General features: G+C 47.9%; 1 protein-coding gene across 1 annotated transcript; it reads left to right on the top strand.

Annotated features, from left to right (window-relative positions):
- The first annotated feature begins 2,363 nt into the window (after positions 1–2,363).
- Positions 2,364–10,369, top strand: POMC (proopiomelanocortin). The gene is made up of 3 exons (XM_083733791.1): positions 2,364–2,454; positions 6,449–6,592; positions 9,677–10,369. The coding sequence occupies exons 2-3, from the start codon at positions 6,461–6,463 to the stop codon at positions 10,355–10,357; spliced, it is 813 nt and encodes a 270-aa protein (XP_083589917.1). The 5' UTR covers positions 2,364–2,454; positions 6,449–6,460; the 3' UTR covers positions 10,358–10,369.
- The last annotated feature ends 3,476 nt before the right edge of the window (positions 10,370–13,845 follow it).

The following is a 13,845-nucleotide window of genomic DNA, read 5'->3' on the forward strand; positions in this document are numbered from 1 at the left end:
GATACGAAGGGAAGCAGATATGTTTTTCTTTTGTCCTGATGCTGAATAAAGGTAAAGGTAAAGGGACCCCTGACCATTAGGTCCAGTCGTGGCCGACTCTGGGGTTGCGGTGCTCATCTCGCTTTACTGGCCGAGGGAGCCGGCGTACAGCTTCCGGGTCATGTGACCAGCATGACTAAGCCGCTTCTGCCAAACCAGAGCAGTGCACGGAAACGCCGTTTACCTTCCCGCTGGAGTGGTACCTATTTATCTACTTGCACTTTGACATGCTTTCAAACTGCTAGGTTGGCAGGAGCAGGGACCGAACAACGGGAGCTCACCCCGTCGCGGGGATTCAAACCTCCGACCTCCTGATTGGCAAGTCCTAGGCTCTGTGGTTTAACCCACGGCACAACCCGCATCCCGGAGTTTACCCGGTTGGTTCGCTTGTGTTGAATTGATGCAGCTGAATGCTTTAAATTGGATTTTGAATAGACGAGCGATTAATTCTCACCGCTTTGAATTCCAATGCGTTATCATCTTCCTTAGGGGGTCTTGTTCATCTTATTATATATATTTTTTATTAAATTTATATAACACCCTTCATCAAGGGGGGTTCACACAAGAAAGGCAAAATGCCAGTTGCAAGAATTGGAACAACAAAATATAACACGCCCCACTTCCCACAGTGGGAAGTTTAAAAGGCTGTAGGATGTTAATCAGCCCAAATGTTCAAGAGGAACGTTTTTGCCTGCAGTCTAAAAATATAGAATGAAGGTGCCAGGTGAACCTCCCTGGGAAGAGCCTTCGACAAAAGGGGAGCCATCACAGAAAAGGCCCGTTCATGGAAACTGCTGTTCCGAATAATGCTTGATATAGGCTGGGGTTTGGGGCACTAGAGAGGATTATATGGAACCAAGGGGGTTGTTGTTGTTGAGTCGTTTAGTCGTGTCCGACTCTTCATGACCCCCTGGACCAAAGCACGCCAACAAAGGTCCATATAGTTCAAGCTCTGGTTTTCCCCGAAGTGATGTATGGAAGTGAGAGCTGGACCATCAAGAAGGCTGATGGCCGAAGAATGGATGCTTTTGAATTCTGGTGCTGGAGGAGACTCTTGAGAGTCCCATGGACTGCAAGAAGATCCAACCTCTCCATTCTGAAGGAAATCAGCCCTGAGTGCTCACAGGAAGGACAGATCCTGAAGCTGAGGCTCCAAGACTTTGGCCACCTCATGAGAAGAGAAGACTCCCTGGAAAAGACTCTGATGTTGGGAAAGATGGAGAGCACAAGGAGAAGGGGACGACAGAGGACAAGATGGTTGGACAGTGTTCTCAAAGCTACCAGCATGAGTTTGACCAAACTGCAGGAGGCAGTGGAAGACAGGAGTGCCTGGCCTGCTCTCGTCCAGGGGGTCACGAAGAGGCGGACATGATTAAGCGACTAATCAACAACAAAATTATTATCATTATTAAAATTATTATATCATTATTAAAAAGAACAATCGGACACTCTGGGAGAAAAATGACTGATGGTGGAAGGGAACTCTGGTGTGTTCCCTAGCCCTCCTCACGTTCTTGCGCATTCGTATGTAGAAGAACACACAGTGAAAAGGAATCTTTTTTGAAAGAGGGCCATCTTTAAAATGCTGGGTTCAAATCAAGGATGCCCAAAGGTTATGAAAAACGTGAGCCCATCATGGAAGCTCAAGCACCGAGCCAGCTCAAACACCCCTGACATTTTAGACTCTGGACATCATGAGGACGTCCACATATTCTGTCTTTACATGGGGTTGGGCTGGATGACCCTATGGGGTCCCTTAGCATTCTATGAGTTACTGTAGAACCTGCCAAGCTGGTTGCGCTATGATTAGGGGCCCGCAGCCCCACCACGGATGATGCCCTTGCCCTATGATGCCACCTGGACCACCAGCTGCCAGTGTTTTGTTCCCCACGCAGCCAAACAAAAGCGCAAAGTTTAATTGGCACCTGACATATGCAAGCGATAGCGTGATAAATCGGAGAGGACCCGCGCGCCTTTCTTGCTAAAAGTCTCTGATTTCCCCATTTATTTATTTGTTAAGTCACCTGCTATCCTCTGAGCTTGCAGAACCAATTAAGAAGCTAGAAGGGTCGAAGATCGAGGGGGGCGGTAGTTTTCCTCGCCCTCACCTGGCGATCTTTTTCGCACGGAGACGCTAATCCGCCCACAGCTCCAATTGCCACCGGTGCCCAGAAATAATTCCCCTCTCTCTTTGGCAAGCACCTGCTAATCCCCACCCCCTGCTCCCTTGCACACCTGGAGGCTTCGAGGCCACCTCCCCTTTCCCCTTGCGGCTTGAAAAGGTCTCTCCGGAAGGCTGCTCGCGCCCCGGAGACGCGCGGGCGTGATATAAAAGGGGATCCGGGCTGCAGCTGAAACCTCGCAGACGCGGCGCCAGGAGGAGGAATCGGAGACCACGAGGCATCGCAGTGCCAGGTAAGTCTTCCCGGGGCTCCTCTACCGCCCAGCCGCTTGGATGCCCGCCTGCAAACAGGACAGGTGGTACTCCAACAGGTGCGCTCTTCCCCTCCGCACCTTTCATCACTCACCTTGACCAGGTGGGGAGATGATCTCTCCAAAGGTGGCAGAAGGACCATAGCTGTCAACTTTCCCCCCTTTTTAAAAGGGAGATGCCCTTATTCCGAATAGGATTCCTCGCGAGAAAAGGGGAACGTCGACAGCTATGCAGAAGGAAGACTTTTTATTTATTTCTGTTCGCCTGTTCTGTGAAGCGGGGCAGGACGGACGAGGAGCAAGGCGTTAAATACACGAGGGGGAAAGTTTTAAGACGGGAGTTGGGGAAAAAGGAGCAGAATCACAGAATCTGAGTTTTGTAGGGTTATGGAGCTGGAAAGGGGGCCCCGAGGGTCATCGAGCCCAACCCCGCTGCTATGCAGGCTGTGTGGCATGGAAGATGGAGCAAACTTGTACATGTATAAAAGCATAGAAATGTAGAGTTGGAAGGGGTCCTGGGGTCATCCAGTCCAACCCGCTGCAATGCAGGAATCTCGGCTAAAGCGCCCATGACAGATGGCCACCCAACCTCTGCTTAAAAACCTCCAAGATAGGAGAGTCCGTCACCTGCCGAGGGAGTCCGTTGGCTCTCACTGTCAGGGAGCTATCTTTGAGGTTAAGTCGGCATCTCCTTTCTTGTGACTTGAAGCTATGAGTTCGAGTCCCACCCTCCAGAGTAAGAGAAAACAAGATTGCTCCATCCTCCACATGGTCCCTTTATTGTTTGGAATGGGTGCATTTTCAATGGGGCCCAATCCACCAGGAAGTTAGTTCTCTCTTGCACTCCCCCATTCAGCTGAAAAGGAGCTCTCCTTAAGAGGGAATTCCTATTAATTTATACCTTTGCACAGACACACAAACTTTTCTTTCGGTCCACACAACCGGGTTGCTCAAGAGGCGAAAAGCCCTTTCCCCACCTGACTTAATTCTTTCTCTCTCACGCTTACTGTTTCTCTCACTCCCTCACAAACACGGTTGAGTAAAGACTTTATCTACATCTGTAGTCGCAGATGCGATCCCTGAAGGCATTGTTATTATTGCAGATTTATTCATTTGGAACAAAAGAAGGCAGAAGTTTGCTGTTTCTTAGGTACATCTTTTTAAAGCTATGGCACAACTTACAAGGGATAAAACCTGTGTATGCCTCATTAGAACAGCTTTAACCCTCACCTCCTTCCAGCTTCACATCGAATTTTTAGAACATAAGGTGCTCAGGGTAGGAAAAGCATAATAATAATAATAATTAATAATAATATAATAAAATTTTAGTCTGTATGTGGGGGTTAAAACTTTTGTAATGATGCTTTTTTTGTTGTTCTGTAGTGAGATATATTGAAAGGGATCAAATTCGCTGAGGAAAAGGAGATAACCCAGTAGTGTTGGACTAGATGGCCCTCATAATAATAATAATAATAATAATAACAATAATAATAAATTTTATTTATACCCCACCCTCCCCAGGCAAGGCTGGGCTCAGACCGGCTAACAAGCAATAATAAAAAGCTGAATGAATGCAACTTAAAAACAAGATTAAAACACGACATTAAAACTTCAAATTTCTATGATTCTTACTCAGAGTAGACCCACTGAAATTCAGAATGACTTCATGTTAGTTGCATGTATTCTATACTGCAGTATAGGAGAGACTGCTATGAATGCATTGTTCAGAGGCAGGAAGATTTCAGGACAGCAGAACCGACGTGATGGGCTGCAACTTCTCAGATTGGTAGTTGGAAACCTTCTGTTTCCCTTGGTTTGTTTGTTGCCTTTTCTGTACTGATTTCTGGTCCCCAAAAAAAAACCTTACCCCCCTCCACCCCGGCACTGGAGATGCCCAGCCTTTTCTTATAGCGCAGTCAGAGTGCTCAAAACCTTCCACACCCCTTTACCTTGCCGTGGAAACAGCAGCTGGACGGTAAGTTCAGGTGGTTAACCTCATAATACAGTTACAGATAGGTAGCCGTGTTGGTCTGCCATAGTCAAAACAAAAAAATTCCTTCCAGTAGCACCTTAAAGACCAACTAAGTCAGTTCTTGGTATGAGCTTTCGTGTGCATGCACACTTCTTCAGATACACTTCTTCTTCTGTGTATCTGATACACACTTCTTCTTCTGTGTATCTGAAGAAGTGTGCATGCACACGAAAGCTCATACCAAGAACTGACTTAGTTGGTCTTTAAGGTGCTACTGGAAGGAATTTTTCTCATAATACAGGTAAGACAGGTGAGCCCAGGAGTATCACATCAAAGGGAAATGGAGAGAAGGTTCTCTCCTTCTGCCACAGCACTAGAACACGACGAAGAGATTTGGGACAGGGAAAAGAAAGGGTATGCAGCTAAACTATGGAACGCACTGCCTCATGAGGCAATGATGATACAATACGATAATCTTTATTGTCATTGTCCCATACAGAACGAAATTGAAAAATCTACATAAGACATTCAAAACCAACAAGCCTGCTTTCCCAACCTGGTTAGTCCCCTAAACACTCTGATACCCCATTTTTAAATACAATATACTCCCATATAGACTCCTTACACTGCATTTAAAACCAAAATCTAATTTGGATAGGAACTGTTTCTCGGGCGGCTAGTCCTAGTCTTTATAACCCTGGACCTTCTTCCAGAAGGCAGAAGCTGAATGAGATCATTTCCGGGGTGCGCACTATCCTGCGCTATCTCTGCAGCTTTCTTATGGCACCGGGAAGCGTAGATTTGACCCAAGGTGGGAAGAGTGCACCCAATTATTCTCTCCGCAGTCTTTACAACCTTGGACAGCGTTGTTTTTCCCCTGACCGTGCAGCTCCCAAACCACACACACAGACCATAAGTTAATGCACTCTCCACAGTACAATGGTAAAATGCCATCAACAGGTCCTTTGAGAGATTGTTTTTCCGGAGGATCCTCAGAAAATATCACCTCTGGTGTGCTCTCTTCATCAGGTCTCTGCTGTTTTCTCCCCAGGTTAGGCCAAGAACTTGGATGGCTTTAAAAAGAGGATTAGGCAAAATCATTGGGGGGGGGGGGCTACTGATGGTTACTAGCCAGGAGGGTGGGCTTCCTTTTGGCCGGATCCAGCAGATTCTTCTTACGTTCTTAAAGTATTACATTCTTAAAGCACATGTCAAAACTATGGAACTCCCTCCCACTGCAAACAGCAGCGGCTTCAGAATTTGGATGGCTTCCAAAGAAGGCAAGGATTATTAATTGTCATTACAATTCATTTATTAATCGCCTTTAATATCAGTCATAAGGAAATTTACACATAAAATAATAAAACCAGTTAAAAGGGGTATTTATGTGTGTCACTATGGCAGTCATGTTTTGTTAGTCCAAAAATGGAAAAGGAGTGAGTTCCCAACTAAATACGAATGGCATCTTAAACTGATGGAATATGTGCAGCTTGCAGATTTAACATATAGAATTAAGCGAACAAGAAGAACATACGTTTAGAGAAGGTTGGAAAATGTTTATTGAATATATGGGGGGGGGAATTGTCTACACTTGTGTTTAATGTAATTGTAGGACAGTTATGGAGTCACATTTAACCCACATATTATGGGTTAGGATACTGTTAGAAATACTGTACTGAACATCTTTATTAGCTATCAGTGTAATATAACTGAAGTATTTGGTTCTTACAGATAGACAATTCACGGCAAACTTCTACATTTGCTCCCAATGCATTTCATTATCTAAGAACCTTTGCCATACTTTTTTTCCGTTGCAGTATGAGATTACAAAGCACAGAAGGGAGTTAAATTCCTACAGATTGTGAGAATGGTGCTATATTGCCTGAATGGTTTTCCTCCGTGTAACATGCATAGGCTACAATCTAAAACAAACAGAATTAAGTCCATTGGTGTATTGAGCTGCTATTATGCTTAATATGGCATCCCTATTTTCTGTCTTGGCAGACCCCCCCAAAGATGCTGAGACTCCAAGGAAGCAGTCTTTGGGCTGCCCTGGGCATCCTGCTCATTCACTTGGTGGGAGGAGCGCCCAACAACTGCCTGGACAGCGGCTGGTGCCGAGACATGGAGACGGAAGCAGAGGTCGAGGTAAGTGGGCAGGGCAGAGGGGAGGGGGCCGTCGCGGTCTTGGAGAAGCACTTGGAACTCCCTGCCACAAGATACGGCAATGGCTGCTTGGCTTGGGCGCCTTTGAAAGGGAGGTGAGGCACACTTGTAGAGGAGGAAAGGCCCATCAGCAGCGATAGCAAAGGGGAGCCTCCCTGCTCAGTGGATTGCTGTTGTTTAGTCATTTAGTCATGTCCGCCTCTTCGTGACCCCCTGGACCAGAGCACGCCAGGCACACCTGTCTTCCACTGCCTCCCGCAGTTTGGTCAAACTCATGCTGGTAGCTTCCAGAACACTGTCCCACCATCTGGTCCTCTGTCGTCCCCTTCTCCTTGTGCCCTCCATGTTTCCCAGCATCAGGGTCTTTTCCAGGGAGTCTTCTCTTCTCACAAGGTGGCCAAAGTCTTGGGGCCTCAGCTTCACGATCTGTCCTTCCAGTGAGCACTCAGGGCTGATTTCCTTAAGAGGTTTGATCTTCTTGCAGACCATGGGACTCTCAAGAGTCTTCTGCCCCAGAATTCAAAAGAGACCCGACTTACAGCAGGGCTTTGTTTAGAGAGCTCAGCCTCCCCACCTAACAGCCAAAGTATGGGGTAGCGCAGCAGCAGCTTTTCTGCTCATCTTCCAACCTCCTACCGGCCCCAGAGCTTCAATTCCAGCTGTGGATATTTTTGGCACAATCTTTTTTGGTACAGATCGCAGAGAAAGTGGCAGGGAGGGCATTAAAAGAGTGTTTAGAGGGTGCTCCCTACTTTTGCCGTTTTCGCTCCTGCATGCAGGGTGCAAGAACGCAACACCCGTGTAAATGGAGAGACTCCTGTATGTAAGTAATAAGATCATTCCAACAAATGAAAGATCATTAACAAGTCATTATAATTCCTATGTGGAGGATAAAATCGTGATATGGAATTATGCAAACACTGAGATGAGAGGCAGAACTGTGATTTGGAAAATGCTTCGGAATTCAGACCGTGGGAAGTCGTAAAATTAAGATTATAATTTGGAAGACAATTAGACTTTTTTATTTTAGTTTTTTATTTTTACAATGGTACCTTGGGTTACATACGCTTCAGGTTACAGACTCCACTAACCCAAAAATAGTACCTCGGGTTAAGAACTTTGCTTCAGGATGAGAACAGAAATAGTGTTCCGGAGGCACGGCGGCAGCGGGAGGCCCCATTAGCTAAAGTGGTGCTTCAGGTTAAGAACAGTTTCAAGTTAAGAACGGACCTCTGGAACGAATTAAGTACTTAACCCAAGGTACCACTGTATTGGATTGTGATTTGATATGTTAATTGGATGTTCTTATTGGAAAATTAATAAATGCTCTAACAAAAAAACAACAAGAAGTCATTATAATTCCTATCAATGCATCCCAAATACCGTCGTATTTATCCCTATGCAATCTGTGTCTAAAAGCAATCCGTTCGTATGTTGGAAGTGCTGTCGTATCTTCTCCCCAATGATCGAAGGGGGCCATGGCATCATCTTATCGGTATTTCTGTGCTTAAACCTAACAGCTCGAAAGCACACCAGCGAAAGTAGCTAAATAGGTACTGCTGTGGCAGGAAGGTAAACAGCGTTTCCTTTCGCTCTGGCTTCCATCACGGTGTCCCGTTGCGCCAGAAGCGGTTTAGTCATGCTGGCCACATGATCTAGAAAGCTGTCTGTGGCTCTGTCGGCCTGAGAAGCGAGATGAGCATAGTCGCCCTTGACTGAAATTAATCGTCCAGGGGTCCTTTACCTTTTCATCTTAGTAGGGCTGCTATATGTCTGGAATTTCCCAGGCATTGCCATGATTCGTCCATCAAAAATTGAAATTGAATTGAAATACTTTATTATCACTTGTACAACTTGTATACAGTGAGATTACAGGAGCACCCCCCACTCAGCTCTCTTAGTCTTAATTCCCCTCGTTTACTGACGCACACCCACCAAACCCGAAAGTCAGTTGCCCTGTTGTTATCTTTTCATTCAGCAGCCTAACAGCCCACGGATAGAAGCTGTTCTTTACCCTGTTGGCGCGATTAATCGTGCTTCTATATCTCCTGCCTGAGGGGAGGAGATCAAGAAAGTGCTGGCCAGGGTGTGAATCATCCCCCCCTGATAATTTTCCTCACTCTCCTGAGGCAACGTTCTTCCATTATTTCTTCCAGTGGATTCACAGGGCAGCCCATAATATCTTGCGCTGTATTCACCACCCTCTGTAGGCACTTCCTATCATTTGGTGTCAAACCAGCGTACCACACTGTGACGCAGTACGAAAGGGCATTTGAATGGTGTCTAGTTTGAATTTTTGGTAAAAATGTCTGGGGAAACCCGGGCGAGCGGCAGCAAATTTCCTAAAAACTTCATTTTGTTTTTGCAGATTTCCCAGAAATTAATAATAATAATGTTGTTGTTTAGTCATGTCCGACTCTTCGTGGCCCCCTGGACCAGAGCACGCCAGGCACTCCTGTCTTCCTTTGCCTCCCGCAGTTTGGTCAAACTCATGCTGGTAGCTTCGAGAGCACTGTCCAACCATCTTGTCCTCTGTCGTCCCCTTCTCCTTGTGCCCTCCATCTTTCCCAACATCAGGGTCTTTTCCAGGGAGTCTTCTCTTCTCATGAGGTGGCCAAAGTATCGGAGCCTCAGCTTCACGATCTGTCCTTCCAGTGAATAATAATAATAATTTATTATTTATACCCCGCCCATCTGGCTGGGCTTCCACAGCCACTCTGGTCGGCTTCCAAATAAATATTAAAATACTGTAATACATCAAACATTAAAAGCTTCCCTAAACAGGGCTGTCTTCAGATGTCTTCTAAAAGTATGGTAGTTGTTCTTCTCTTTGGCATCTGGTGGGAGGACGTTCCACAGGGCAGGTGCCACCACCGAGAAGGCCCTCTGCCTGGTTCCCTGTAACTTGACTTCTTGCAGTGAGGGAACTGCCAGAAGGCCCTCGGTGCTGGACCTCAGTGTCTGGGTAGAACGATGGGGGTTAACAACTTTGCCAAACAAAGCTCAACAACTACCTGACGGCTAACCACAAGGATCTCCATCCCCTGTCCCCTTTCTTCATTGCAGGAATGCCTCAGGGCCTGCAGAACCGGCCTCTCGGAAGAAACCCCCGTTTTCCCCGGAAACGGCCACCTGCAGCCGCTGTCCGAGAGCATCCGCAAGTACGTCATGAGCCATTTCCGCTGGAACGAGTTTGGGAAGGGCAACGGCACTGACCCGGGCCACAAGCGGGAAGAGTTCCCTCACGGCCCCGCCATGGATGCCCTTCCGGCTCGAGGCAGCTGGGAAACCGCTGGGCAGGGCGACCCGGAGACCCCCGAGAAGCAGGAAGGCAAGCGGTCGTACGCCATGGAGCACTTCCGCTGGGGGAAGCCAGTGGGGCGGAAGAGGAGGCCCGTCAAGGTCTATCCGACGGCGGAGGACGGAGAGGAGGAGCTGGCCGAGAGCTACCCCCAGGAGTTCCGCAGGGACCTCTCCTGGGAGGCGAACCCCGAATTCGGCTCTCCCGAGGAGAACGGCGAGGGCACCCGGTCCGAGGAGGAGGAGGAAGAGGGTGGTGGCCCACGACCCTGGGAGGCCAAGAAGGACGGCACGGCCTACAAGATGCGTCACTTCCGGTGGAACGTCCCTGCGCCCCCCAAGAAGAAGCGCTATGGCGGCTTCATGAGCCCCGAGCGCAGCCACACGCCCCTAGTGACTCTTTTTAAGAATGCCATCGTCAAAACAGCCTACAAGAAAGGCCAATAGGGGGTGGGGAGAGGAGAGGGGAGGGGAAAGGAGAGAGAGAGACCAGGGACAAAGAAGCACCCCTTATATGGTGGCGGTGGCGGCAAAGACTAGATCCCTTTGGCACATGTCTCGTTTAGACCCTGTTAATGATAATCATTTCTTTTCATTGTCCTCACTTGCTCTGGGTAACTGTGGAACTCGCCGCATAGGATAAACATTTGTGTTTGCATTCTGGTTTTTGGGTGTTCATGTTATTGTGTTTTTGGGGGGCGGGGAGGAAAGGTTTGTTTGGCGAAAGATTAAGCCAGGATTGGCCAATCTGGGTGCTGTCCAGAGGTTCCGGACTACAGGCCCCATCAGCTCCAGCCAGCATGGATGATGGGCATTGTAGTCCAAAACCTCCGCAGGGCACAGGGACGGCCGAGCCTGGCTTAATCTCCCATCTGTGGTGTCTGCGGAACGAAGCAGGAAGGAAGCCTTATCTTTTGGAGGGGCGCAGAGTATTTTCGTATTTTGAACCAGCTGTACAATAATGTAAATGAAAGGGTTAAAAGATATAAAATAATAATTCTGAGAATAACAATAATACATCTTTTTGCAAACTAAGTGTGGTCTCTGAGGCGTCTTTGGGCATGTGGGGGCAGCGTCATGAGCGCAGCGTCTTCCTCCCCTGCTTTGGTTAAAGTTGCAAGTTGGAACTTCAGACAGAAAGAATAATTACCGTATTTTTCGCTCCATAGGTAAAGGTAAAGGTACCCCTGCCCGTACGGGCCAGTCTTGACAGACTCTGGGGTTGTGCGCCCATCTCACTCAAGAGGCCAGGGGCCAGCGCTGTCCGGAGACACTTCCGGGTCACATGGCCAGCGTGACATCGCTGCTCTGGCGAGCCAGAGCTGCACACGGAAACGCCGTTTACCTTCCCGCTGGTAAGCGGTCCCTATTTATCTACTTGCACCCGGAGGTGCTTTCGAACTGCTAGGTTGGCAGGCGCTGGGACCGAGCAGTGGGAGCGCACCCCGCCGCAGGGATTCGAACCGCCCACCTTTCGATCGGCAAGTCCTAGGCGCTGAGGCTTTAACCCACAGCGCCACCTGCTCCATAAGAGACACCTTTTTCTTCCTAAAAAGTAAGGGGAAATGTCTGTGTGTCTTAGGAAGCGAATGTGTGGTCCCTGGAGCCGAATTGCCCAGGGGCAAAAAGCAGATCATGCTTTTTTTTTTTTTGAAAGAGGGAAGTGGGTGTTGAAACAAAGCCGCTAATCGCAAGCGATCGGAAGCGAGATAAGGGATGCTAGAGATAAAGGAGGCTGCCTGGGAGGAGGAAGGTAAAGACAGCAAACTTGCAAGGACAGGAGACAGGAAGACTAAAGCAATGAGGAGAGAAATTAGAAGAAAAGGAGGAGCAAAAAGGTGCTCCAGCTAAGGAAAAGACACAAAGGCAAACAAGAGGGAAGGGAGTGTTGAAAGGAAACAGCTGATCGAAAAGTCATCAGGGAGAGAGATAAGGGACGCTAGCAATAAAGGAGGCTGCCTGGGAGGGGGGAGGTAAGAGCCCATGGATCCTCAGGATTTTTGCATTGGGTCACCCCAAATTCACCATCAGATCAAACAGCATGTCCATGACTACAGCCTGCACCAAAAAAATCATGCACCTACTGTTGCGTGGCGCCACAATGGCGGAAAAGCGTGGTTACAAAGCACGGATCCACATGAATTCTCAGGATTTTTGGATTGGGCTACCCCAAACTCGCCGTCAAATCACATGTCTGTGGCCGCAGCATGAACCACAAAAATCATACATCCACTGTTTCGTTCAGAATATTTTTTTTCTTGTTTTCCTCCTCTAAAAACTAGGTGCGCCTTATGGTCAGCTGCGTCTTATGGAGTGAACCTAGGCAAAGGTGCAGGGAAACAGTAGAAGGAGTTTGTGCATCAAAAGCAAGACTCTGCTGGGAGACTGCACTCCTCCATTTCTGCCCTTGGGAAGCACACAAAGCAACAATAAAGCAATGCCTCAGAACATGTGCAAAGTGCATTCCCAATTGTTAGCTACTGCATAGCCAGTGTTTGCGCCCAATGCTTGCACAACCCACAGTTGACTACATCAGGCTTCCAGACAGAGTTGAGTCGCAATCTCTGAGCCCAGAGAGGCTCCAGACCCAGAGTTCAGTTTCCCTGGAGATCAGTGGAGATTGTGGTGTCTTTAGGATATGTGGTTTCACCTACACAAATAAACAACCTGAGCCTAAGACAGGGGGGGCTCCCAGCAGTTAACACCCCAGCAGATCTTGCTTCTCCATTAGTTTCTGTTTTGGATCCAGCACACAGCAAGCAGGACTCTGTGTCTCCAGCTTCCAATCTGCTTTCATAGAATCATAGAATCATAGAGTTGGAAGAGACCACAAGGGCCATCGAGTCCAACCCCCTGCCAAGCAGGAAACACCATCAGAGCACTCCTGACATATGGTTGTCAAGCCTCTGCTTAAAGACCTCCAAAGAAGGAGACTCCACCACACTCCTTGGCAGCAAATTCCACTGTTGAACAGCTCTTACTGTCAAGCAGTTCTTCCTAATGTTTAGGTGGAATCTTCTTTCTTGTAGTTTGGATCCATTGCTCCGTGTCCGCTTCTCTGGAGCAGCAGAAAACAACCTTTCTCCTTCCTCTATGTGACATCCTTTTATATATTTGAACATGGCTATCATATCACCCCTTAAAACAAAAAAAATTCCTTCCAGTAGCACCTTAAAGACCAACTAAGTTAGTTCTTGGTATGAGCTTTCGTGTGCATGCACACTTCTTCAGATACACATCTGAAGAAGTGTGCATGCACACGAAAGCTCATACCAAGAACTAACTTAGTTGGTCTTTAAGGTGCTACTGGAAGGAATTTTTTTTGTTTTGACTATGGCAGACCAACACGGCTACCTATCTGTAACATATCACCCCTTAACCTCCTCTTCTCCAGGCTAAACATGCCCAGCTCCCTTAGCCGTTCCTCATAAGGCATCGTTTCCAGGCCTTTGACCATTTTGGTTGCCCTCCAGCTCAGCTCACCCTCCAGCTCAGCTCACCTCCTGGTTGCCCTTCAGCTCAGCTCACCCCCCGAAACTGTTCTCCTACCTAGCAGGTGACAAAGTGGAGGCAAGCCCCCCCCCCAATGAGCCTGGAGGAAACCCATCCCTTAATTGTAGCTCTCTCAACCTGGCTCATTTTGGGGGGGATGAGGATGAGGACACTCGTGGCCCACTAAGGTCATTGCCACCTCCTCTCTGAGATTCTAACCCTCACAGGACCCCAAGAATTGGGAGAGACTTGGGGCATCACCCAGACGGACCCTCTAGAGCCACACCATTGAATCACAAAGTTGGAAGGACCCCAAGGGATCATCTTGTCCAGCCCCTGCAATGCAGGAATCGCAGCTAGAGAATCCCTGAGACATGGCCATCCAACCTCTGCTTAATAATAATAATAATAATAATAACTTTTATTTATACCCGCCCTCCCCA

Source organism: Podarcis gaigeae, assembly GCF_964106915.1.
Source record: "Podarcis gaigeae genome assembly, chromosome: 3".
Taxonomy (NCBI): Eukaryota; Metazoa; Chordata; class Lepidosauria; order Squamata; family Lacertidae; genus Podarcis; species Podarcis gaigeae.